The sequence below is a fragment of the Podarcis raffonei genome, chromosome 17 (assembly GCF_027172205.1).
Source record: "Podarcis raffonei isolate rPodRaf1 chromosome 17, rPodRaf1.pri, whole genome shotgun sequence".
NCBI classification, from domain to species: domain Eukaryota; kingdom Metazoa; phylum Chordata; class Lepidosauria; order Squamata; family Lacertidae; genus Podarcis; species Podarcis raffonei.
This window is the reverse complement of record NC_070618.1, coordinates 14,422,734-14,450,678: the sequence shown is the minus strand read 5'-3', so window position 1 is coordinate 14,450,678 and position 27,945 is coordinate 14,422,734. Positions and strand designations below refer to the sequence as shown.

At 44.1% G+C, this 27,945-nt stretch overlaps 2 protein-coding genes across 2 annotated transcripts in view; both read right to left on the bottom strand.

Moving 5' to 3' along the window:
- Positions 1 to 24,616, bottom strand: part of GRIN3A (glutamate ionotropic receptor NMDA type subunit 3A) — a 94,809-nt gene extending 70,193 nt beyond the window's left edge. Inside the window, exon 1 of the mRNA XM_053371626.1 lies at positions 23,274 to 24,616. Within this exon, the coding sequence (XP_053227601.1) occupies positions 23,274 to 24,017 (744 nt within the window). The 5' untranslated portion in view covers positions 24,018 to 24,616. The remainder of the gene's footprint in view (positions 1 to 23,273) is intronic.
- The window catches only part of ALDOB (aldolase, fructose-bisphosphate B), a 166,936-nt gene extending 139,433 nt beyond the window's left edge, over positions 1 to 27,503 (bottom strand). Inside the window, exon 1 of the mRNA XM_053371633.1 lies at positions 27,496 to 27,503. The gene's annotated coding sequence lies outside the window, so the exon portion shown is untranslated. The remainder of the gene's footprint in view (positions 1 to 27,495) is intronic.
- Between the last annotated feature and the right edge of the window lie 442 nt (positions 27,504 to 27,945).

Sequence of the window (27,945 nt, the reverse complement as noted above, 5' to 3'; positions counted from 1 at the left end):
GGGATGTGGAGAACTTACACCTGGTAAAATGAGAAATGGAGAGAAACTGAAAACAACAGATTTGCTCAGCCCTAGTTCTGCGTGATCATCCCTAGGAGTCACCCTTTTAGACTAGGTTTCTAGTTCAGGGTTTACCAGACCTTTAACTGCAACAGCCACATAAGGCTTAACTGCAGCTTGCACAGCTGAGGAATGGCGAGTTGTACCACTTTAGGAATCAGCTCCTGGTGTCGTGTGCAGTACAATCAGATGTTTGATGGAGGAGAGACCTTGCACCTTTGAATTGCAAGGTGGCTGCGACATTTGGAGGAAACCCATGTTGCCTCTGGCTTTCTTAGTTGCTAACATCAGATCGAAAGGTCTTGCCATTCCAGAGCATATAGACAAAAGTAGACAGGAAGGGGGGAGGGAGAAAGAGAGTGCTGCATTCTCCCTTCCCATTGGCTTTCTGAGTGTGAGCACAGCAGCAGGAAGGCTGGACAACTGGCCAGTGATTGGCCTTTTAATCTTTTTACCTTAGCAACCTCACAACATGGCCTGTTCTGAACCCCACAACATGGCCTGTTCTAAACTTACCAAAACAATAAAGGTAAAGGTAAAGGACCCCTGACAATTAAGTCCAGTTGCGAATGACTCTGGGATTGTGGCACTCATTTTGCTTTACAGGCCGAGGGAGCCGGCGTTTGTCTGCTTCTGCAGACAGTTTTTCTGGGTCATGTGGCCAGCATGACTAAGTCGCTTCTGGCGAAACCAGAGCAGCGCACAGAAACACTGTTTACCTTCCTGCCGGAGCGGTACCTATTTATCTACTCGCACTCTGGCGTGATTTCAAACTGCTAGGTTTGGCAGGAGCTGGGACTGAACAACGATACACCAACCTAAACGCAGCTATCCTTTGAAATTTGTACTTGTCTGAATGTTGTGATGCAGTTCTCCAACAAATGTTTACAAAAATGCGTATATCATGGGAGTGTGCATGAAAATGCAGGCATTAGCGAAAGAAACATACAAAACTGCATTATTTTAGGGAAAGCTGCTTGCAAACATGCATGCGTTAGTCACAACTGCATATAAAAAGGAGCTCATTAGGAGAAATTCACGGGGGAAAGCTGGTGAATTTTCATGAAAATTTGTGTGTGAATTGCTGCAAAATGTGGAGAATTGAATTCAAGATTGCAGAAATGAGAACCTGAGAGAACTGAAACTGATAGATCCTTAAACCTGTACCTGCAGCTGAAAAGAGTTCTCCATCCCTGGTGTAGCAACAAACCAAAAACTTGAAACAAAGTTGCAGGTCTCTAAAATAAGAGAGCAAAAGATCAAGAATACAAAGAGTGGAATTTTTGTGTGGAGTACTTAGAAAATAATTCTAAACAAGTGAAAATGCTAGCAGGATTATTTAAATTCAACAGTATGCTACATAATAAAGGAAGAATAAGGGGAGGAAGTGAACTAAATGGATATATAAGAATATATAGGAACGGTGGGAAAATCAAAGGAACCAGGGAAGAGGAAGAAGGGAAGTTATTGAATGTTTTATTATAAAGAAAGATATTAATGGTGGAAATGCATATTTGAATGTGAATGTGATTTTGGAAATGGTATATATATAAGCTTTAAACAAAGCCACTCTGAAGTTCCAATCCTATTCTCATTTACCTGGGAGTAAGCTCCATTATACTTAGTTGTGGATTATTCCTGAGTAGGCATGTATAGGATTACACTGTCAGGATAGAAACAAAGAAATGCATTTCCCAAGGGCACATAAATTTCATTTCGGTTATTTTTGTTTGCCACAAATGAATGACTACTTGCATTTGATTTGCGCAGTCAGAAAGAGCCAATTGCCTTTTGCTCTCAGTCATACAAGCAGCCTTGCAAGCACCATCATTCCTGTGCACAACTATAGCATTATGCTACATTAGCACAAGTTCCATCCTTTCCATGGCTTTGCTTGAGAAATCCATCTGGGGGAATATTCTCCCGTCTGTGGCTTGGCCTGGCCTTTTCATCACATTACCGAATCAATAGGGGTAATGATTTCATACAAGTCGGCTGCAGAGGTGTTTTGTCATGCGATGTCAGATAAATGAAACAAGCCAAGTAGCAGAGTGCATGCCTCCTCTTTGACAACTCCAAAAGGGAGGGGAGAAAAGTAATTAATTCTGGCTTCTCACCCACTCGCTGTTTTAAGAAATTGCTACAACTTCGCCAACCGTGCTAGCTTTGAAAAATCGAAAGGGCTGCACCCAACAGCTATTTGCTTAGACTTGACAGATACGATTTGCAAAATGCTAATTGGATAGGTCAAAGGTTTACAGAGGAAGCTTTGTGAGTGGCTGTGAGAGGAATAAGAGATAGTGCTTTTTCAGCTAGTCGTTTTGTTCCTTTGAAGTGTGTGTGTGTGTGTTGGGTAGTCGAGTGTAACCTTTTATTGGGACCAACTGATCACGCACTGAGCAGCAAGCTTATCACTTCCCTAGAACTTTTCTTCAAGTTAGATATTCAGAGGTTGGGGGGGGGGGAGAAAAATGTATTTCAGGCCATTACAAAGAGCCCCAAATTTTGCTAGTTTTGGATAGAGCTGGGCGATATATCGATCTAGCGCCAAAAGCTAATTTGGAGTCCATACCGTGATATCGGTTTCTTAATTTTTGACCTGGCAATATATTCTGAATCATGTGTGTGTGTGTGTGTGTGTGTGTGTGTGTGTGCTATGCAAAAATCACAATGTGGGAAAAACTGTGAAGCCAGCCAGTGCCTCTACATAGCTCCATCCTTATTTCAGATATTGTGATATATCAGTAAATCGCAATGTTTAGCCGGTGATATATCACAACATTGAAAGCCTGATATCGCTGAACCCTACTGTTCACCTCTACATAGTTCCACCCTTATTTCTGACATGATTATTAATTAATTAATTAAATTTATATTCAGCCCTATACCTGCAGGTCTATTGGTCTTTTTATCTCTTGGAAATTCAGCAGAGTTGTTTATATTCCTCAGTGCTCTACCTAAATCAAATCATCTTTCTCTTTCCTCAGATAATGATCTTATAATACCTTGAATCAAATTTCATGCTAATGAGTAAACAGACCTGCAAAGGTCAGAGCTGTAGTGCTGTTTATCTGTAATCTGCATTTCAATATACACCTGTACGGCAGAAAACAAGATAAAAATACTAAAAAGTACAATGAATTCAATTAAAAATGCTGGTGAACTACAAAATCAATTAAAAAGTGGAAAGAATAAAAATGAGAGCGATACAATCGGAGCTAAATTATGAAAGTTGGTGGAATATATTTGTCAGAATGTTATTTCCAGAAAGAGGCCAGGGTCATGTCTACACCATACATTTAAAACACAAGGCTCCCCCCCCCCAAAGAATTCTGGAACATGTTTAAGGGTTCTGGGAATTATAGCTCAATGGGGTAAACTATAGTTCCCAGGATGGTGTGAGTGTGGCCCAAGACTAGAAAGAATGGGTTGAAACTGTAGCTAAGCATGTTTTGGTCAAATCACACTGGGTTCAGCTGTGGAACAGACTGCCTAAGGAATTGGTGGTGGGCTCCTCTTCACTGAAGGTATTAAAGCAGAGGCTGGATGGTAAGATGACTGGAGATGCAGAAGAGGACAATTCTCCTACATAATTAAGTGTGAAAGGGGGAATATTAGCAAATGTAACTTGTCTATTGTACATCTGTCAAGAATGCTACAGATGTGCCTAGAAATGAACATATTAGTGAAAGCACTATTCTACCCCTGGTAGATGACCAGCCTATCTTTAAAAAAGGATGGCATCTGCTATGGGCCTTTTGGGCAGAGCTTTCAAACAATCGTTTCATGCATGAGAAGGTGCTCCTTACATTTTTCTTTCTTTGAGTCTTTTATCAGTCACATTGAACAATTGTAGGCCTATCACAGCAGTGGGAACCACCAACCCTGGACACTAATTAGGCCCACAAGGCCTCCATATTTGCTTTGCCTGTCTGTTTGGCTCAGCTGTGCCTAGCTACGCATCACCTGATGTCATGTGATATCAGGCACAGGGCAGAGAAAAGCTTGGCTTCCAACAGCGGTTGCTAAGGAATACCCTCCAACATCTTGCTAATCAAAATTGGGATGTTCATTTTTTGGTTTTGAGAACTTATGAGAGCTGGGTGATTTATGCCAGAGTGTAAGACCAAAAAAAAACCCCAGTGATTTTTTGTCTGGTACTCTGGCACGAGCTAGCCAATTCACGCCACAGCGCTGGACCAAAAAATGGGACATTCTGGAATCCCATCAGAAGTTGGCTTGGCTTCCATAATTCCAGAATATCCCGCTAAATCAGGATGGTTGAGGGGTATGCAAACACATATTGCTTTGTCGCCACGGGTTGAATATGATGCCTGACATTGTCACTCTCCTTCTGCCAAAGATGGGATCACCAGTGACAATGGAATGATTCTGCAACATCAACTTCATTGGGCTAGTCATGTTGTGTGGATGCCTGATTATCGTCTTCCAAACCAACTACTCCATTCCAAACTTAAAAATGGTAAACGTAATGCTGGTGGTCAACAAAGGAGGTTCAAAGACTCTCCCAAGGCAAATCTTTAAAAATGTAGTACAAACACTGACAACTGGGAAACACTGGCCTGCGAGCGCTCCAGTTGGAGAACAGCCTTTACCAAAGGTGTCATGGGTTTTGAAGACACCCGAACTCAGGGCGAAAGAGAGAAATGCGCTAAGAGGAAGACATGCTTGGCAAATCCACACCGTGATCAACTTCCGCCCAGAAACCTATGTCCCCACTGTGGAAGGACGTGTGGATCCAGAATTGGCCTCCACAGTCACTTACGGACTCACTTTTAAAATCATGTTTATGGAAGACATGTTATGGAATCTTACTCAAGTGATTGCCAAAGAAGAAGAAGACACTCAGGAGATCTTCATTGCACCAGAAAGCTCTCAATTCTTCCTTGGCAGCTGTGTCTTGAATACAAGCTGAGGTTGCCAAGAAATAATCTTTATAGCTACAGCTTAAATTCATTTTGAATTCAAACTCTGTTTGCAAAGGAAGAACTGGGCATTAAGTGACCCTCCTTTTACATTTCAGTCTTCTGATGTCAGGTAACTGACAGCTGGGCTGCTCCATCCACCTGTCAAAGTGGTCCACAGAGGGTCACTCACTTCTGGGTCCTTTAGCTGGATCCAATTCCTCATCCCTGACTTAGAACAATACAATATTGTTTTTCTTCCTTTGGTGGTGGGAGAATAATCCCTAAAGTGCACCACAACCAATAGGGAACCATTGCTAACCAATACTGGAACATAGTAAGAGTCCTGGTTGATTAGGCCACAACAGTGGAGGCTGCTCTATCAACCTCAATGCATCCTTAGCCAGGTCTGACCTACCTGCCTTCAGAATAACAACCAGTCCAGGAGGTGGTCCTGGCTGTCAGCTTCCTCCTTCTCCATCTCAGTGCTGCCCTTGTAGAACTCAGCAAGGAAGAGGATGGGGACAAAACTAGAAATAATTGTCTCTGCCTGTCATTGTCTCTGGGTCCACCAACTGTGGCATCTCTAATCCTGGAGGTTTCTTCTTCTTCTGTTCAAGTTACCTTACAACATCACTTGGTGGGTCAGATGTAATCACCATTGAGCTAGAATAAGCTTCCTTCTAGCAACGGTATTTCTGAAGAGGAAACGTTTCAGGTCAAGCATTAAACTCCCAGAAATGGACCTCAGAAATATCATAGGGTTGTTATCTAGACTATTATAAGTATCAAATTCTGTGTGCAGAATATAAGGATGAATGAATCTGTAAATTTCAGTTTCTCTCCATTTTTCATTTTTCACACCAGCATTTCAATTTTCCACATTTTTGAACCAGTTTGCAATCTTTCTCATATATTTTCATATATATATATGTGTGTGTGTGTGTGTGTGTGTGTGTGTGTGTGTTTTCACAAAAAAATGCCAGCATGATAGTGTGCTTCTCCTAATATAGACATTTTTGTGTATGCATTTTGGGCTAATAAATACATTTTCCTGCAAGTAATTTTCTCCAACACAATGTATTTTGTATATTTTTCCTATTAATATATTCATGTTTATGTACACTTTCCCTAATATGCCTTGGTGGTTGCACATTCTTTGGTTGGAGAAGAGCACTGCAAAATTCAAAGAAATGCAAATTTCAAAGGATAGCTGGATTTACAGATTGTATTGCGAAGTGCAAATCTGGCAGGTTCACATTGAAAACTGAACTGAACCAAATCTCGCCCCCATTCCTAGGAGCAAAAGTAGGATGTGATGCAGGATGCCCTGAGTTTTTAATGCCATCTCAGCCATACCTTTTCTAGGTTTCTCATCCTTTTATCCTAATTTGGGAATAATATTATTGCTATCACTTTCACATTTACTACATGGTTCACTGAGAATGTAGAGCAATTAGGAAAAGTGTGTCATAAATATTAAATAGTATAGACATGAAGCTGAGAGAGAGAGAGAGAGAGAGACAATCCCCATGTTTTCATGCAAAATGTAGTTGTAGATAATTAACAGGAGTTGCTGGGGAAAGAGACAGAATATTTGTGGCACGGTAGCATTCAGCTAAGCTTCAGTTAAGTATGGTGGGTTGTTGTTGTTTTTAAAAAGAAAAAGGCAAATGTTAATTCGTCGCATTTTAGAACACACAATTTATACATGACAACAGGGGGTACTCTTGGGAGTTAGTACCAATCTAGTGCCTTAACTGCCCACAATGTAAATTGCTTTAGTTGCATGCTAGAAGATCTGAAAAGCAGCAGTTAAAACAGGAATTTTTTTGGTAGACCAGGTGTCAGCCAAACTGTATGTTACATTCGTCACAATGTTTCTGAAGCATGATTAAATTGGTCATTTTTATTTTGAAGAAAAAGCAGCTCTGGGACCTTGTCCAGAACATGCTCCAGATCTGGACTGGTGTCCCACATTCAACATTCTTCTCAGAATCCCTTAGTGCATTTTAGGAGCTTATAACAGGTGTGAACAGAAAGCTGGCATCTCCCACTTCGACCTCACAATCTAGGTTTTAAAAAAACATTCTGTACTGGAATCCCGGGGCTACAGTTTCTTCAAAATAAAAGTTACGAGTTCCAACAAACATTTTTAACAGCATGAGTAAAGTAACATGCAGTTTGGTCTTGTGTTAAATCGATTCTCTATGGCATCTGAATTGGCATCAGTTAGACATATGACTTGTTACAGAACATATGCCATTAGAGTGCAGACACGGCAATTCCAAATATGTTTGTATTGCACCAAAAAGAACCCCATGTGCTATAAGTGGCACTGATGACTCCTTTCAGACCATGCCAAAAACCCACAAATGGCTGATGCTAGCACTGAGAGGAAGGTTCAGGTATTGGTGACTTCAAGGTTGGATTACTGCAATGCGCTCCATGTGTGCCAAAAAGAGTTCACATGGCTTATGTTGGAACAGGTGTTCCAGAAGGATCAGAATGAAAACATTTATTGTTACCGTTTTGCTCAGTTTAAATGTATTTAAGCTTACAGTGATACATGTTGGTTCTCAGAAGATGCCTTGATGCCTACAAAGTAGTCTTTGAAGTGGAAGCTGTACCACTTCGTATTCTCTCTGGAACGAATCCAGTTTTCCATGAAATATTTTAGAAGCTTTTACTGACAAACTTGATCTCTTACCGGGAGTGCTGCCCCATCCAGAGAAGGATATCAACCTACTCCATGAACTTCAGAACCTCTAACCAGTGATACTGTCAACTTTCCTGGGCTGTGTTTGTTTCTTCCAGTGCAAATGTCGAGCATCAATTCAGCACAGTGAAGTTGCTCGTGTGTTTATGCATGTCTGCACTCTCCCTAAATTGGAGGCTCCAAAAGCAGAGGACAAGCAAAGTTCCCTAATGACACTGGATTCCTGCATAAAGACCTTCTTAAGCAATTGTGTACAGCAGCGAAACATGTATAGTGCATAATTGGAAGTTTCCCAAGCAACCTTCTGAACAGCAGAGGATTGATAAAATTGAGGACACTATGATTATATACACATTTACTCAACAAGTGCAGCAAGCAAGAAACTTCAACTTTTAAAAAAAGAAAGATATGGCACAATACTATAGTTTCCATAGGTCTCCTGTTTGGAAGCCCTTCAAGTCTCTGACCAAATTTCAAATACAGATGCATATGTTTTCTTTGGTTTTGCTGTCTTTCAGCTATGTAATTAGCACAATCCTATATATTAGGGCTGTGCACTGGGACCCATGTTCATAGTAAATTGAAAACACAAGTAGTGTTAAGATATATCTGTTTTATATTTATTATTTCATAAAATTTACACACTGCTTGATTGTTGTTGTTGTTGTTTTTTAAAAAACCCTTAATGCAATTTTAAAAAGAACAAAATTACTATCAAAGCAGTTTTTTTTAAAATGACTATTTAAAGCATTCAAAAAATGAAAGTAAACGACAGACTAAAAACAGATTAAAACACATGCCAACATTTGATGCATCTGGGTGGGCTTGTCTAAAGACACCTGTTTTTAGCAGGTGCCAAAAACAGTACAGTGAAGGTGCCTGTCTGATGTTGATAGGTAGGGAGTTCCAAAGTGTAGGCTTCTTAAAAATGGGGAATGAATATTACATGGCACCTGTAATCATGCTGGTTCTGCAGGGTAGGGAGGATCGTGTGTTGGAACACACCTCAGTCACTCATGCTTTCAATTTCCTTTTATATAATTGAAGCATAAGAAGATCCTGCTACATCAGTTTAATGGTCCATCTAGTCTAGAACGTTCTCACAGTGGCCATCCATATGCAGATGCCTATGGCGGAAAGTGGGAATGGAGGTGTGCCCTGTGGGAAGACCCTGCGGCACCCACAGGGCATCCTCAATTCCTATGTGTGCCTTGGAACTGTGAGGTTTCAGGAAAAGCCTTAGAGGCCTGTTCTTCTCCTGTTCTCTGGTTAGCCTAACTGATGCCATTTTGCTTCTGTAAAAAACTGTCCGCTTTAGAATTTAGAAGGGTGAGCCACAAATATGTGAAGACCAGATAACGTTGCCAGGTGAATTTCAGGAAAACCTGAAGGTTTTCCTGAGGGCAACTCTCCCCTTCAAGGTCTCCAAGCAAGGTGTCCTGTTTTGATCAGCGCAATGAACCTTGAAAGGGGGAAAGGGGATGCTCATAAAAAGTATGAACAAAGGCTATTTGGGATGGCTTCACCATCACACTGGTGAGTGTGGCTCGCCCGCTCTGTATTATTCAGCCGAATAAACAAGTGATTATGGGGATCTCCTCTGTCTATGGCATTTATTGGCTTTTCTGGGACCAAGGCAGCTTGGGCCCAATTAGCGGACCCCAACAGAACCATCTGGTTAACAAAGGCCATCTTGTTGAGAAACTAGAAAATGTGGCTCATAGGCTTCAAAATGAATGAAGCACAGGTGAAGCCAAACATTCCCAGACTTGCTACAAAGAGGGCCCAGTAATGGGATTGGCTTTGTCTCCATTTGGGACCCTACCTCTTCCTCCTTTTCCTTCCCATATCCGCTTAATTTCTTCATTCTGAAGGAACTCAGCACATCTCGCCAGCAGCCTGGAAGCCTACCAAGAAGACATCCATAACTCATGAGGCTCTTTAGTCACTGCAAAGCCACTCTTCATTTCTATTATATAGACTCAGTCTCGCAGCAGCATCTCGGCTATCACATTTTAAAAAATGACTTGGCCAGCTAATTAGTACAGAAGATATTCATTCTTTCTTACAGGAAACTGAACTTTCTTTTGGCAGCATAGAAGTACACTTTGTTTCTGGGTTGCCTGCATTTTCAGCTTACCATCAAGCCTTGCTTCATAGGTAATTTATTTTTTTAAAAACCCTTTATGTTCATCTGTGAAAATGCTTCCCTCTCTCACACTTTTTATGCACACAATATCTTCTGCTTGTTTAAAGTTATAAGAAATGGAGAACTTCCACATTTCAGTCTTGCCTCTCCCCTTTGATGTTGCACATCATCTGTCCTCTTGCTTGCTGTTTTGTGTTTTAAAATGGTCTTCAAATATACAGGCTTGCATGGAATGTCATGCCAGTCACAGCCTCTCCATGCTACATGGTGCCATCCTCATTATGGAGAATGGCCACTGTTGAGATGGGTTGCAGCTAAGCAGGCAGAACATCTGCTTTGCATGCAGAAGGCAGATTCCATCCCTGGCATTCCCAGGTAGGGCTAGGAAAGGCCCCCTCTCTGAAACCTGAATCGCAGGTCTTTTGTACATGCAATTATTGTACATTGGGAACAGAGGCACTGCATTCTAAAGATGAAACTGAGTATTGCATATGTTTGTGTGTGTACTTAAAGAGACTGTCAGCCGCAAACTCCTCTCTCTCCAAAACAATTACCTGTCAGATCTTCAACACAACGAGAACTATTATCAAGGAAAATCCTAACCGCCTTTGCTAAACGATTGCTTCAAATTGCAGCATTTTGCTCACAGTTATGATTTATTTATTTCCAAACGGACGTCAGGAAGTAAGCAGCCTTCCGTGGTAATAACAATGTTTGGATTTATTGTCAGCAGACATTACCAAATAAATCTTATGGAGGGTGGATAGAGAAGAAAAGCAGGCAGTTATATCAGATTGTTCCCTTCTGGCATTGTCCTGATGTCTGGTGTGTTTACATTTTGGTTTTGGGTTGGTTTTTTTTTTAAGATCTACATTTCTCTGCCTGGCTGAACACCTGCTTTTCCAGCTTCAGGATTATGTTTGCGATATATGTATTTTGCTAGTGTTGCCAAAAGTTAGAAAGACTCTGTATTGGGCTACAGTACTTTGCTGTTGTTTCACATAGTTGCTTGATGGCCAGTTATAAAACACTAGCATCAGGGTTGTGCACTGGATTCTGCGACCTGTATAAAATGAGGCACACTAAACACACCTTGACATTCTGGACTCTTGTGTGCAATTTATATGAGTTCTTCTAGTGAGGATGGTCAAAGTGATGAGCCATCCCATTCTCCCTCTTTTTTTGTATAATAATAATAATAATAATAATAATAATAATAATAATAATAGCAATAATAATATATTATGTATACCCCACCCATCTGACTGGGTTTCCCCAGCCACTCTGGGTGGCTTCCAACAGAATACTAAAACACAATAGTCTATTAAACATTAAAAACTTCCCTAAACTTTGTTAATAAATTTTACACTGCACATTTAAATTCAAACATTAAACACCATCATCAACATTTTGTATTCCCTGAATCCTTAGACTCCCCTCCACCTACCATTGTTACCATTGTCAATCTTTTTCAACTGCCTCACATATTTTCTCTATTTTTCTTAAATAGTCCAATTTTTACCTTAGTTTTTAGTACATTACAAGTGTTACTCAAACCCTGCCAAAGTGTTTAGTTGTTTACAGTGTTCTCTTAAGAACATTGTGAATTTCCCCCATTCCTTATTAAAGTTCCTCTCTTCTTGGTTTCTGATTTTCCCGGTTATTTTCGCCATTTCGGCATAGTCCATCATCTTCATCAGCCATTTGTCTCTGGTCAGGACTTTATCTTCTTTCCATCTCTGGGCCAGTAGCATCCGTGCTGCTGTCATTGCATATATAAATAATTGTTTCTGTTCCTTTGGTATCTCTGCACCAAGCCAACTCATTCTCAGACCACTGGAAAATTCTTTTGGCATTAGATCGAATAAGGAAGAGCCAAGAACAGGATCTCCTGCAGGTCCCCCGCCACCAATTCAAAAGTAGCTGTAGGGAAGAGATGATGGCAGCACCCACATATTGACACCAGACAAGCACCTCCGCTGTACTCTTTTCAGTGTCCCCCTAAACACATTTTTGTTCAGACAAGCCTACCCAGATATCTAGAAAGTTGACTTGTGTTTTAATCGGTATTTCTCTTATCATTGATTTTAATTAATTTTCAAATGTTTTAAATAGCTGCTTTTAACTGTTTTTACTGATCTTTTTTTATTCTTTTTGTGAACTATGTTAAGGTTGTTAGAGGATTTTTCTACAGTCTAGTGGTATATACATTTTATGAAATAAATAAATGAAATGATGGCTGCAGGGGGAATAAACTCTTTCCATCAAGAAATTATCTCTCTTTAAGTTGCCAACTCCCTTTTGAAGCTGCTGTTTGCCCTGCAGAGGAGAATGTACAGCACTCGCAAGTGTATCTTGATGTTTTTATCCATGGGACCAATAGCAGCTTCAGAGGAAGGTGATTTAAATTGGGAAATCATTGCCATAGAAAAGGTTGAAGTCACAACAACAAAACCAACCAAGTCTCCCCTAGCACCATGGTTCCGAAAGTCTGTTTTTAAAAAGCAGAAAGTCTTGCTCTTGCAATTCCTACCTCTCATCTTTTTTGAGCCTGAGATTCAGCAGACATTGCTCACAAAACTCCACATCATGAAAGGGCACTTCCAAACTGTTGCTATTTTCAGATGGGATTCCATCATATATTGGCAAATCCAGCATGCTCAATAAAGGCTGATTTGGAGCTCTTGCACAACAAACATGCTTCCCTCAACTCCTAACTCCTGGGCTTCTTGCAACCAGGAAAGCAATGGGAAAATGCACCTGAAAGTGTGGGGTAACATTTGCCGGATGCAATTTCATCTGACCTTCTAGCAAACAAATCAGAATGAATGTCCAGCAGATAGTTAGAATCATCCAGTCTCCCTGAAAACAAATCAGGACGAATGCTCTATAAACAGTTTGTCTGTAAGAGGTCCATAACTATGGAGTTGCTTTGAAAAGCAAAATTAAGATACTTTTGGCTTTGAAAGGGGATTAGATGAATTAGTGGCTCCTGGACACCATGATTCTATCTTCAGTATATGTTAAAGAGGAAGTATATACAGGGAGCCCTATGAGGCCCCAGCCTCCAGTAACAGGACACTCATGAAGTGTTCGGCAGCAGTCCTGTATCTCAGAGACTCATATCTGCCCATATGAGCACGCAAAACAGCAGAGTAAATGAAAGCTTGGCTGCGGAAGTATGTAGCACCGCTAATTTTATTGCTATATGTCAAATCAAACCGAATCAAAACAAATCATAATAAAGAAAATAACAAGAGTGCAAGGAGCAACTCACACAGACATCTTGTCTGTCCAGGAGACAGAACAAAAAGCAGAAATACAAAAGCACAGAGAACAGAAGTGCTGTGTCTCAGTTTCCATTCTCACACTTCCAGAGGAATGGAATGTAAACAGTGTGGATCACAAGATCCAACAGCAATGGGAGAATGAATAATACTAACATGCCCCACCACTACTCCTGACACACACACACACACACACAATGGTTACTTGATGCTTTGCTACAGAAGCAAGCCTAGCTCCCAACTCTAGTGCAAAGAAATGGGGACCCCATTAGGGCACCTCTGGAAACTTGGAGTTACTTCCTGTACTATGGTCTGTTGCACAGGTTAAGCAGAGGACTTGACTTCTAGCTATACATTCCATTAAAACTGGCGGTACTTATGAAAAATGTGTTGTGGATCAAGCTGCAAGACAAGCTGATACTAACTAGTAATAAATAACATCATCACATCTGATGACCCCCATCCTGTGCTCTGAAACTCACACACAGATGCACAATTTTTTATCCATTTTTAAAAGCATAGCAGTCAGTAAGAGCTGAGCTACATGACCAGCAGAATCTTATGATGCCTCGAATCTGGACTTTACTATTAAAGACTGAAGCTGGGGGACAGACGGACTGAATCAGGGCTATACCATGTCAAAAACAAACAAACAAGACACCCAGCCACACTTTACCTGCAAAACTGCCACAGTGGACAGAAACCTAGCTTAGAATCTTTTTGCATGTCCAGAGGGTTTCATTTACACAAGTGAGCATTGATTAATGCCTTCAGATCCTCATCTGCATTCAGAGTTGGCACACTCAACAACAGCTACACCTAAAGAGTCTGCTGTTTGTGTATCTTGGTAGAAAAGGAATCGTCCTCTCAGGCTGCAGTCCTGCAACCACATACATTTCTTCTAACTGTGACTCACAGCGCTGGGGTAATTTGTGCGACTACAGCTATGGAAATGTTGTGATATATGCCTCTTTCCCCTTCCTGTGTCCTATATATTTCTCAGGGAGATATTCGAACCAATTGTCAAGCACACCAGTCCTTGTTCAATTGACACCTCTGCTCTGCTCCAGGCACCCCATAGCACAAGGAAGCCAATTTAATAGAAAAGCTCCCAGCTCGTTTCCATGGAATATGCCACCCCACTGCAAAGCTTGTACCAGCTATACATTACTGCTCCACCTAGCCCTGGATCTACATTTTCTCTCTCTGTGATTATATTTCAAAGATAGCTTTCACTGCTGTCACCTTCAAGCAACCTTACTAAGTTCTTGTCAGGAGCTGCCAGCCTCAAAGGAAGAAAGGTCTGCTCCCTGGATGTCAGCTCAAATCAGCATGCTGTCAGAGAGCTGGTGAGTGGGGCTGAGATGCAAAAGTCACAGCACTGCCCTTTGCCTCCTTTCTCCTGGCTGGTTCAGCCTTCCTGAACCTGGCACCCTTCAGATGATGCTGGACTACAACTCCCATCATCTCCACCCCTTGGCCATGCTGGCTGGGGCTGATGGGAATTGTAGTTCCTCCTAAATCTGAAAGGCTGGAGAAAGACTGGGCTACACCAATGCAGGAAGCATTTCAGGACTTGTACCTGCACTGTATAGGAAGTGCTTCCCACATACATGCAATTCTAGCCTATTGATATTGCATACCTTTCAACATTTCTCCAATGAAAATAGGGACATCCTTTCAACAACAACAACAATTTTGTTATTTATATCCCACCCATCTGACTGGGTGGGACGTGGGTGGTGCTGTGGTCTAAACCACAGAGCCTAGGGCTTGTCAGCAGTTTGACTCCCCATGACGGGGTGAGCTCCTGTTGCTCGGTCCCAGCTCCTGCCAACCTAGCAGTTCAAAAGCACTTCAAGTGCAAGCAGATAAACACGTACCACCCTGGCAGGAAGGTATACGGCATTTCCGTGCACTGCTCTGGTTCTACAGAAGTTGCTTAGTCATGCTGGCCACATGACCTGGAAGCTGTCTGCGGACAAATGCCGGCTCCTCGGCCTATAGAGCGAGATGAACCTCAGAGTCATCCGCAACTGGACCTAACTGTCAGGGGTCCCTTTACCTTTACCTATTCAACAACAACAACCCCACCCATCTGACTGGGTTGCCTCAGCCACTCTGGGCAGCTTCCAACACATATAAAAACATTTTAAGACATTAAACATTAAGAAACTTCCCCATACAGGGCTGTCTTCTAAAGGCTGTATAGTTACTTATCTCCTTGGCTTGTGGGTCTCCATACCCTCCAACATTTCTCCAATGTATATACGGACATCCTAAGGAAAAGTAGGACATTCCAGGATCAAATCAGAAACCAGAATGGCTTCTTTAAATCCAGGACTTCCCCTCGAAAATAGGGACACTTGGAGGGTCTGATATTATCACTTGGGCTCTGCTTATCATCCCATCATCCAGAGCACATAAGAGCAAGGCCTGCAGCAGCTGAGAAGTTTGTGAATAAGTTCCTGGAAGAGGTGGGGCGATGCATCTCATTAATTGAAATGTAATCCTCACCAGTTAACTGCAGAGATTTTGGCTGCATACCCATTTTATTCCAGAATCAATGGAGACAGAGTATTTGCTTTTTTCTACGTAGCCCACACACAGTCTAGATCAATTGCTTATATTTTGTCCCTGCAAAGCACTTCCTAAGAAACTGGTTTATTCCAAAAATAAAGCTCATTGCAAATTGAATCTGCATCGCTCCACAGTATGCCCTTTCGAAAACAGATGCAGGCAGGCCTGGCAATGGGGGTTGTATTCATACATGCCCAGTGATGCTGTATAATAATAATAATAATAATACTAATAATAATAATATATTATTTATACCCCGCCCATCTGGCTGGGTTTCCCCAGCCACTCTGGGCGGCTTCCAACTGAATATTAAAAACAATACAGCATTAGACATTAAAAACTTCCCTAAAAAGGGCTGTTATCACAAGTGCTACTTCTTCATTCACCTGGGGCATGTGTAGGGAGGAAAAGTCACAGATAATCTAATCCCAGAGAGGGTTTTTTAAAGCTTTACAAGTAACCACACCTATCCTTGTGAATAGCAGGATCTATAATTAATCTAGATTGAAAACACCATGTTGAGGACAAGCATGAACAATTCTGAATTGAGAGGGGGAAACTGCATTCTGTGCTATTAACAGGTTAGCGTGTACACAGCTTTGGAAATACCACTTGCTGAGGCTGAATTGTTAGGAGATGCTGTTTATCTGTGCTGATCTGCCTGCCTTTTAATATAATGCAGTGACCTGATTCAACATTTTAGTTATTTCTATTGACAGTCTCTCTCTCCCCATCCATCCCCACCCCTGGCCAAGCTAATTTGTAAGCCTCATATTGGCTGGAGAGGTGAATAACAATGCAATGTTCCAACTAGGTTTTACAAGCTTCTGCAGACACATCCCCATCTGGACAGTTGATGGGGACAGAGTGTCACCAGCACTAAATTCTGGTGCTTAAAACCTTGTGTTGACTGCCTATACACTACTAGGTCAGGTTCAAGACAATTGGATTAATTTACAAGGCCTGTGACGACTTGGGGCCAGGATAGCTCAGGGACTACCTGATCCCTTGCAACTCTGAGGTCTTCAAGGAAGTCACTGTTAATGACTCAGATGCACAACTCGTATCCTTCAGAAGCCATGCTGCATTCAGTATTGTGAGCCCAGTTTTGTGGAACTTCCTTCCAGCTGAGGTCAGATAGGCCCACTCCCCCTGTTGAACTTCTAGCTCTTACTGAAGGCTTCCCCCCCCTATTCTAGCAGGTTTTCGAACTGAATTCTGATTTTGTAGGTTTTAGCTCATTTTCAGTCTTATTGTATTGGGTCCCTTGTACACTGCTCAGGGATGACTGTCACTAAGCAGAATACAAAATGTTGAAATAAATAACTATATGGAGTGGGAGATTTCAGAAAAGAATTAGAAATGAAGGAGTATAGTCTTCTTAACTGTTGCTAACTTCCCCAAGCATGAAGTTTTTATTTGAGACCATCACTCTAATTCTTTCTTGACCTCTGTCCTTAAATTATCATGATTATATTTAGCCAGTTTTTGTCTACATCTATCATCTATCTATCTATCTATCTATCTATCTATCTATCTATCTATCTATCATCTATCTATCTATCATCTATCTATCATCTATCTATCTATCATCTATCATCTATCATCTATCATCTATCATCTATCATCTATCTATCATCTATCATCTATCATCTATCTATCATCTATCTATCATCTATCAATCAATCATCTATCTATCTATCTAATCTATCATCTATCATCTATCTATCTATCATCTATCTATCATCTATCTATTTTATATCTTTATACATTCACACACCCAAAATAGCTTATAGGGGATTTTTTTCCTGGGCACTTTATCATATGTTCTGTTAACATTGAATTCCACCCTTTCTGATTTTGTTAAATTAATTTCATACCTCAACAGCTTGCTAAATTCATCAATCAAACTCAAAACATTTCCCAAAAAATTCAGGATGTTTGACAAATAATGCATCATCAGCATAGAGATTAACTGCCTGCGCTAATGGCTCAATGGAGAGCACAAACAACCGGGGTGATGAGGGTCAACCTTGTTAAGTATCAACTTAGGTCACAGGTGACTAACCTTCAAATCTGCCCTTCAAATCTGCTGGATTCCAACTCCTATCAGCTCTAGCCGACATGGCCAATAGTCAGAGATGATGGGATCTGCAGTCAAGCATCATTGGGGACCCCATTCCTAGGCTTATTTCCTGGCATGTATAATTGAAAAGCAGCTCAGATAGCACAGCTGGGAAATGTATCTTTTTAACACTATCAAGCAGAGGTGGAGAACCTCAGGATTGTGGGCCAAATATGGCCCTCAAAGTCTCTCCATCTGGTCCTTGAAACTCTCTCCAGGCCATGCCCCTCAGTGTCAGGAACTGGCAGGATGAGGAAGAGTGGGGGGAGCCACCCACCCACAAGACCCCAGGGACAGCACAGAAGATGACTTAGATCCTGGATCCTGGTAGTGGGACACTGAAGAGCAGTCAGCAGAAGGGACAAGCTGGGAGGTGCTAGAAACAGGAGGTGTGAGCAATTAAGAGGGGTCAGGAGAAGGAGGGTCTTCCAGAACAGGGTGAGAGGCTGAGAGTCACAGTCTGAGTGCAGACTCAGATAGAGTGGAGTCAGAGAGTGGCCCCGCTACCCACCAGCAGGACAGTGCCAGTCCTGCTGACTTGCCTCCCCCTCTGAGACCCTGATCAAGCAGAGTCCTGCACATTGCTGAGCAACAGGCCAGACAGGCCCAGAGGAGGAGCTCGCCACTAGATGCAACCTTTGTCTTCTTGGGAGGGATCCAAAGTGAAAGACTAGAGGAAGAAGGGTGGAACTACAGTGGTACCTTTGGTTATGAACTTAATTCGTTCTGGAGGTCCGTTCTTAACCTGAAGCCGTTCTTAACCTGAGGTGCCACTTTAGCTAACGGAGTCTCCCGCTGCTGCCATGCAGCCAGCACACGATTTCTGTTCTCATCCTGAGGTAAAGTTATTAACCCGAGGTGCTACTTCCGGGTTAGCGGAGTCTGTAACCCAAAGTGCTTGTAACCTGAGGTGTTTGTAACCCGAGGTACCACTGTAGTGGCCAGTTTCAGCAACCTCTCAGCTAGAGTAAGGTGAACCATAGTGTTATTATTTTCTGTTAATGAAGAGCTAATTGTGTCCTGTGCCTGCCATGTGTGTGCCTGCCCTGTGGTTGACCAGTCTCCTTGACCCTCAGTGACCCTCAGTGACCCTCATGAGCACCCTGAATGTAATGTGTCCTTGAACTCTGACCATGCCTTTTGCTTATCTAGATGGCTGATGCAGATGGATGTTTGAGTAGGTGTAGAAACTACCCTACTTTGCCCCTCCCACTTTTGCCTCTGGCCTTGCCCACCACTGAAATGTGGTCCTCTAAAGGTTGCTCAGAAAGGAATGTGGTCCTGCAGCCAAAACATTGGGAAACCTGCTGTAAATAGCTGTAGCAAGTCAGGGTAGGCAGTGCTCAGTGAAACGTCTCATTAGCACAACTCTGTAAGGCAGTCCCTTATATTATGGTTCTGTTCTTGCTCCCCAGCCTAACTCAGCAGTGTGGCTTATGTCCTCAAATCACCCCATTTGCAGAGGAAGGTCGCAACTCTTTTTTCAGAGTCCACTTCTGTGTCCATTAACAAGCAACCTGACTGCTTGATTCAAGATAGGAAGGGCCAGAAAGCAGCTCAGATCCTAAGTTCCTAATCGTAGTTTCAGCTCCTTGATGCTTTGCTCTGAGTGGTACAGTGCAGAGCACATGTCAAGTGATGCTCTGCCCCTGGATGATATATGGACAGAAGGTAGCAAATAGAGGGATGACCTGGAAGACTCAAGAGGGAGCAAATTAAGCACTAGCCTTGTGAGAGAAGCAGTGTGGACAATTTCAATGCAAATTATGCTGTACTTTATGAATGTGAATGCATTTTTCTAGGTTATAAATGCACCATTAGAAGTAGAAATATCCTTACAGCACAATAACTTTTATTATACAATAACTGCAGGCCTATTTTAATAGCTTTATAAGTTCATAGCAGTACCACTGACTCTTCTTCTGGGGTATTAAGTTGCTCTGTAGTCCTGGAGGACAAGAACCCCAAGGAGTCAGCTAAAGTGTGTTGACAATTTTGGAGAAAAGCAACCATGTTAGGACATCACCTTTGAAGCTAAGAGGGTAATGGTGTGATGTTTTTCTAATGGGCTACACAGGAGGAAAAGATGGCTTGGGCAGCAAGGGTGCAGTGAAAGAAGTTAAAATTGCATCTTAAACTATTTTGATGACCTGATGGCTGAAAAGCAGGAAGTAAATATACCCAACAAATACCGGTAAATACAGTAGACATTTTTCAGTGGTGCAGCTGCCAATGGGGAATCCAGATAATTGCTTGTATAAAGTAAGGATTGGAAACTCCTGGCCCTCCAGATGTTGTTGGACTCCAACTCCCATTAGTCCCAGTCAGCAAGGCCAATTGCCAGGGATGATGGGAACTGTAGTCCAGAAACATCTGGTGAGTCAAAGGTCCCATGTTTTAGAATGCTGGCACAGTAGAGAGAGGATGAAATTTAGCACAGTCCATTCCCTCATATGCACGCAGGGAATGTTTTACGGGGAAGTGGCATAAAAAAAATGATCACATACAGCAGTGGTCTAAAGTGGCAAAGCCTCATCATGTTATTTCTGACACATGGTGGAAATATACAGAAAACAGCAGTGCTACAATTAAATGAATGCAACATAAATTCATTTCTTTCAAAAAGACATGGGGGCAGTTTTTACCACATCAGCTGTGTCCAAGAATTGAAGCTCACTAACTTTGTCCATAATATCTCAGTGGACATATTTGAGAATTAAGCTTTCCCCAATCTGTACAGCCCCATTCTGGGTTCCACTGAATAGCAATTGACAAAGAGACAAAACCCAGGAACTAACAAGCTGGAACTCAAGCTGTAGTCTAGTCAATAGTACAAATTCTGCTTAAGTGCACTGTCCCTCCTTTAAAATGCCTTTGTTGAGAACCACCCAGCAGCTGAATCTTGGGCTATAGATTTGTCATGCTGAAGTCAAAGTTAAAGCAAGTGATGGCATTTCAAAAATGGTAAAGACGGAGAACATCACGTGGGAAGAGAGCTTGCAGAGGTCTTACAATTGCAGAGAGTGGGTTACAGAGGTCTCACACTCCTAAACCATAGTGAAAACTCTCTCTCTCTCTCTCTCTCTCTCTCTCTCTCTCTCTCTCTCTCACACACACACACACACACACACTGCCCCAGGCCATTTTAATTACTTGCAGCCAAATTCTATACATGTTTACTTTGCAAGTATGTCTGACTGAGTTAAATGGGGCTCACTTCCCAAGTAAATAAGTATAGGATTGCTTTCTCAGGCTACAATACTATGCACACTTGACTGGGAGTATGCCTGAGTAGATACATAGAGGGTTGTATTGGTATGGCAACATATTGGCGTCTTTTCACCAAAGCCAGATTAAATGTATTCCCATCAGAAGTGTTAAATGGCAGACTGAGAGGTATTCCTTATCAAAATAGGATCTGTGTATGCTCTCAGGACGTTGACTGCATGAGGCATATTTTATTGCATAGTGGACAATATGACCAAGCTAGGGAACTATTGATTAAACCACACTTGGGAAATCGGCCGTGTCAATCTGAAGCCTACTATATCAAATATCTTCTGGACGACAAGTCCAATGATATCACAGTGGCTGTGGCAAAGTTTCTTTCAGTAGTCATACAAATCAAAGATCAACATACCCATGACGAAACAAATAACACTTCGGTCTCCCTTCCCTGAGGGGGTCGTCTGTATGAATCTGTATTTTATTCTGAATCCATATTGTGTTGGACCACAATAAAGATTATTATATTATATTATATTATATTATATTATATTATATTATATTATATTGGTATGGTGTCTGTATGCCCTGGTTCTCCATCTAGGTAGAAGAAGAAAAACCCACAACAGCTTCATCACTCTCTGAATTGCCTTTTTAGATGCAAGACTATTACCTGCAGTGAGCTAAATGAAGAGGAAAATGTAAGTTGTCACAGAGTGAAAGAAGATGGTGCCAACATTCATCACGTTTCCATGGACTTAAGACAGATGAGTCACATCCCTGACCTCTGATCTTAAATAGGAAGCAAAGTAACATGGGAATTTCTCCAAAATCCATGATTGGGCAATGCCAGCCAAAATGCAAAAAAATCCGAAGGCCTGGCATAGTGGCCTAGGACCTGGGAGACCACTGATCAAATCCCCACTCATAACCATGAAGCTCATAGGTTAATCTTTGGTCAATCAGTGCCTCTCAACCTAACCTACCTCATAGGGGTGTTGTGAGGATAAAATGAGGAGGTAGTTAAGTGTGTTTGCCACTGAGCTCCTCAGAGGAAAGGTGAGATATAAATGCAAGAACAGAATGTGGCAGACCTTTGAGTTTTCCAGAAAACTTACATAAATCAAGGGATGGGGGAGAGAGAGGGAGGCTGGCGGGGAGTGGATAAAAAGATGCCTTGAAGTTGCTTAGCTAAGTTAGTCTTATGTAGTGCCTTGAATGTTGAAAAGTGTATACAAATAAACAAATAATAGTTTAGCATCTCAAATATGACTGTTCATCTCACCCACCTCTGGGTTTGTGTGTATGTGTGTGTGGGGGGGTGTTATTCAGGAATAAATGTGTGTATGTATCTGCAGCATGCATATGTTTGCAAGAATGAGAGAGAATAAGAATGAGACTGAAGAATGCATCTACTCAAGCATTAAATGATCTGAAAGAAGTGGAGTAGTCACCACTGAGAACATCGAGTTGTTTAACAGCTTCATGAGCTTTAAAACCACACAAGTCTTTCTCTATAACGCACAGATGTTCAGGGTAAAGTTAAAACAAAACGGATCTCTCTCTGCGCCTGGGTGCTTAGATTTGGTGGGTATCCATCTGGATTCATCTCTGAGAACAAGCAAAGTCTCTAGGCAGAAGCTTCTGAGTGAATTAAAAGTTCATTTAGCATGAATTACAAAAACGTGGAACCAGGTGGGGAACATCTGCCGGCCTGATCCCAAGCGCCTTTGCCAAGTGGAGCTGCTCTCTCAGTGGGAAGAAAACGGGGAAGGAAGACAAGAAACCCAGAATAGCAAACGCTCACGCGCAAGTGAGCGCTCTTTGATGAAAGACGGTTTTGTTGTAGTGTTGTTATTTTTTTGAACGCGGAAGTGCTGGGACCGTCTCTGCATAAAGCAGTACTGTACTGTAGTTACCAGGTGCGCTGTCCGTGGTGCTGAAACATCAAACTGTCCGTTGTGCTGAAATTAGCAAACTGAAGCAGAACTTGCCTGAACTCACATTCTCCATTGGAACCGCCCCCCTTCCCCTTCCCCTTTCGGAAGCTCTTAAATATGTATAGTGGCTCCGGGCCATTTCCCCTCCTCCCCTCCCCTTCATCACTTCCCCCGGTACGCTCACAGAGGCGAGACCCCAGGCATCCCTTTCTCTCTCCCCACCCCAACGCCCCCCACCCTACAAACCCTCCACCCGCACCTACCAGGCTCTTTCTAGGGAACTCGTTGAGCACGATGCTGATCACGGGGATGTGCAGCGCGGTGGCGACGAAGTCCATCTCCAGCATCTCGCTTCTGCTCTGCGGGAAGGCGAGGATGGCCGAGACCCCTTGCACCACGACGGTGTGGCAGATGCTCTGCAGGAAGGAGACCGGGTCGTTGCTCCACGAGGCGCTGGGCGAGGAGAAGGGGAAGAGAGGTAGATCGCCCAGCCCCGCTTCGATGGCCATCACGACCTCCAGGGACAGGTTGTAAGGCAGAAGCCCCTTGACACGGTTGAGGGTCTCCACCGCCGACAGCAGCGCCTCCCGGGGCAGCAGCGGAGGGAGACCCTCGTCGCCACTCCCGTTGCCCAAGTGTGCCCTGCTCCTCAAGCCGGTTCCCGCTCGCCACCTCCCTGGAGACCCTCCGGACCCCTTCCACTCGGCCGCCCTAGGCGCCTGCGGCTCGGCTTGGGGTCCGGCTGCCGCCTCTCGCCCTCCTTCTCTTCCGAGCGCAATGCCATGGTGCGGTCCTGGTCCCCAGGCGTCAGCGCCGGCGGGGGAAGTGGCAGCCCAGGGCTGCAGGTGCGCCGCGCCGATCCTCACCGTGTGCCCGATCCGCTTGAGGATTTGGCAGGGCTGCGGGTGGCAGGAGGAAACGGGCACCCTGGCCAGCACCAGGGCGCAGGGCGGCAGCAGCAAAAGGCACACCCTGCTCAGGAGCCACCACACGCTCAGTCTCCACATCACGGGAGAAGAGCCCGGTGCCCTGCGCGCAAGGAGAAGCCCCCTTCTCCCCCGCTGGCTTGGCACCTCAGCCGCCGCCTCCTCCTCCTCCTGCGACGCTAGGCGCTCCTCTCCCAGCCCCTCGCCTTCCGCCAGCCATACAACTCGGACGGCTCGCCAGTCGCTCCGGGCGCCTTGCGGGCTCCTAAAGTCCACATCAGCCAGGGCGGGGAGAACACCGACGGGCAGCCGCCGCCTCCCGTCGGCGAAGGCTTCGGATCCCCGCCTCGAAAGGGAGACCTTCCGCTGGCCGCTCTCGTCGTCCTCCTCGCGCCTTCCACCCAACCCGACGACGCGCCCCAGGGCTTAGCAGGGGAGTCGCGAGAGCCACTCCATCCCGGGCGGATCGCCGCAGCCCTTCGGGGCGATCCCTTCTGGCGCCATGGCTTGCGTCTGCTAGGAGGGAACAAGCGGGGAAGCCAGATCTCCAGATCGCCACGGAGGGAAGCAGACTCGGGATCCCAGCCTCCAGATCTGCCTCATCTCCCTTCGGTCACTTTGCTTCTCCTCCTTTCCTTCCTTCCTTCCTTCCTTCCTTCCTTCCTTCCTTCCTTCCTTGCCTTGTTACTTCTTCTTCTTCTTCTTCTTCTTCTTCTTCTTCTTCTTCTTCTTCTTCTTCTTCTTCTTCTTCTTCTTCTTCTTCTTCTTCTTCTTCCCTTTCCTAGGCGCTTCCCCTTCCCGCTTTGGAGTCTCTTGCGAAGAGGAGACCAAAGTTGCCCGGCGCGGAGGCTGAAGCCAGAGGCAGCCGCTCTCGCTGCTCTCCGCTTGTCCGAAGTGGCTCCAGTCCGTCGCTTGGCTGCGCTAAACTCCCACCGACTGGCTGACTGGCTGCCGAAGACGGCTTTGGGGGAGGCGAGCAGGTAGCGCCCCGAGCGGGACAAGCTCCCCGCGAGGGATGTTGGGGGTTGTAGTCAACACAGCCCGGGTGCTGGGAAGCGCCCACAGCTCCAGGGCTTAGAGGAAAAAACGCCTTGGCGTCATCGGAGCCATAGTTTAGAAGGCTGCTTCCCCCCTCCTCCTCTCCCCATCGTCACAGATTGTCTAATATTTGATGAGCTAGAAGAGAGCTGGAAATCACCAAGAAGGATGGGGCACACCCCTATTTCCTAAATAATTTCCTGGAACGTCTAACCCAGTGTTCCCTGCACTGGTTGGTAGTGGCTCTCCAGGATTTCACACAGAGCAATGAACCAGGGAATTGCATGGAAAGCAGATGCTTAGATAGATGATAGATAGATTTGTAGAGTTGGAAGAGACCACGAGGGTCATCTAGTTCCTTGAATGCAGGAATGCAATGCAGGAATCTTTCTATTGAGATACAGCAATCATACCCTCCAGCTATGGGTTGCTCTCCCCACAGCTGCATGACAGCTGCATGACAGGCACAACAGCTGCATGACAGGTAGAAAATCAACAGGTGCACTGTTCCCTCTATAAAAAGAAGGGATGGGGAAAATCCACTCATCAAACGAATATAAAAATAGATCTAACTGAAGATCAGACTGAAGACTTATCAAGTCTAGAATTCTCTTGTCACACTGATTGGCTGCCTGCCTGTGTGAAGCACATGGGATCATAAGAGTTGGAAGGGACCTAGTCCAAGACCCTACAATGCAGGAAATTGCAGCTGTCTCTTATGGACCAAACCTTATGACCTTAGTGTTATTAGCACCATGCTCTAACCAACTGAGCATGCGCACAAGAGCTTCCCAGTGAGAAGATCCAGTGAGAGCCCCTGTGGTGTGGCGGTTAGAGCAGAGGTTTTCAACCTTTTCAAGTCTATGGCTCACTTGGCCAGCTGCATTCTTTTCGTGGCACCCCTGTGGGGCTCAGAAGCTCAGTTATGTCACCCCTTGCCTGCAGAGCTGGCAGCCTCTCACCCTTTTTCAAACACCCTCCCTTGTGGAGGGTTCCCTCAGCCTCCTCTCGCCTCTCCTTGGGAGTCCTGTAGGCAGCTGCAGCTTCTTCCCCTGGTCTCTGAGCGCACCCCCCCTGCACGCCACAAAGAGAGATGCCTCCTCACACTGCCCCTCAGAGAATGGAGAAGCAGCTTCGATCAGCCCCAGAGGCACCATTCACCTGCAGAACTTATAGCCAGTGTTGCTGCAACAAACAGCTGTGCAAGCCTTTGGGAGGCAGAGACACAAGAGGGCATCAGAAGAGGGAGGGAGGGAGGGAGGGAGGGAAGGAAGGAAGGAAGGAAGGAAGGAAGGAAGGAAGGAAGGAAGGAAGGAAAGAAAGAAAGAAAGAAAGAAAGAAAGAAAGAAAGAAAGAAAGAGGCCACTGGTTGAAATAGCAGTTCGAAAGCACGTCAAAGTGCGAGTAGATAAATAGGTACCGCTCCGGTGGAAAGGTAAACGGCGTTTCCGTGCGCTGCTCTGGTTCGCCAGAAGCGGCTTAGTCATGCTGGCCACATGACCCGGAAGCTGTACGCCGGCTCCCTCGGCCAATAAAGCAAGATGAGCGCCGCAACCCCAGAGTTGGTCATGACTGGACCTAATAGTCAGGGGTCCCTTTACCTTACTAGGTTAGAGTACCTGGGAAAGCAGAGGTCTGGTCCCCACTTGGCTGCAAAGCTCATTTGGTGACCTTAGGCAAATCACTCTCTCTTGGCCCAACCTACCTCACAGTATTGTTGTGAGGATAAAATGGAGAAGGGAGAACCGCTTATGTCACATTGAGTGCCTTGGAGGAAAGGTGGAACATAAACTAAGTACAGTCATACCTCGGGTTAAAGTAGCTTCAGGTTGAGCGTTTTCAGGTTGTGCTCCGCGGTGACCCAGAAGTGTGACCCAGAAGTGGAGTTTCTCCACTCGCGCATGCGCAGATGCTAAAAATGATGTCATGCGCATGCACAGAAGCGGCGAATCGCGACCTGCGCATGCACAGACGCGGGTTGCGTTCTGCTCAGGATGCAAAGGGGCTCCGGAACAGATCCCGTTCTCATCCAGAGGTACCACTGTAAATAAGAGTGCCAGGACCTACAGTAGTATTTCCGGAAATAGGGGCAGACTTCGGTAATCTTTCGCAGTATGGTGCCCTGTGTGGGGCCAAATTTTGGTGGCCCCAATTGGATCTTCTCAGTTAAGGATCTTCTCCTTGGCTCAGACCCTGTGTAATGGAACTGCCCACACCGCCTTAGATCCAGTACTGCTGAAAATGTGCCTCTGATACTGAAAATGATGCCGTGGAATCATGACAAGTGGCATTTTAGAGAAAAGGTGTTTAAGGCATGCTAAAAATTTCTGAAATTATGCAGGGTATGGAGAAAGAGGTTAGAGTTAAAGTCTCTCTCTCTCCTTCTCTCTCCCTCTCTGTTGGGGACATCCAATGAAGCTGAATGTTGGAAGGTTTAGGATGGACAAAATAAAATATTTCTTGACACAGCACATAGTTAAACTATGCAATTCACACACCCCCAAGATATAGTGATGGCCACAATTTGGATGGTTTTAAAAGACATTTAGACAAGTTCTTGGGGCATAAGGCTACCAATGACTGCTAGCTCTGATTCCAGAGTCAAAGGATATCAGTTGCTGTTCAGGTCCTGCATGGAGGCTTAGCCACTGTGAGAAAAAGATGCTGGATTAGCGGTATTATTATTATTATTATTATTATTATTATTAGTAGTAGTAGTAGTCTATATCACCCTTCACCCAAAGTTCACAAAGCAGTTTACAATATAAAAACACAAAGATACACACCATACAGTGGTACCTTGGGTGAAGTACTTAATTCGTTCCGGAGGTCCGTTCTTAACCTGAAACTGTTCTTAATGTGAAGCACCACTTTAGCTAATGGGGCCTCCTGCTGCTGCTGCGCCACCGGAGCATGATTTCTGTTCTCATCCTGAAGCAAAGTTCTTAACCTGAGGTACTATTTCTGGGTC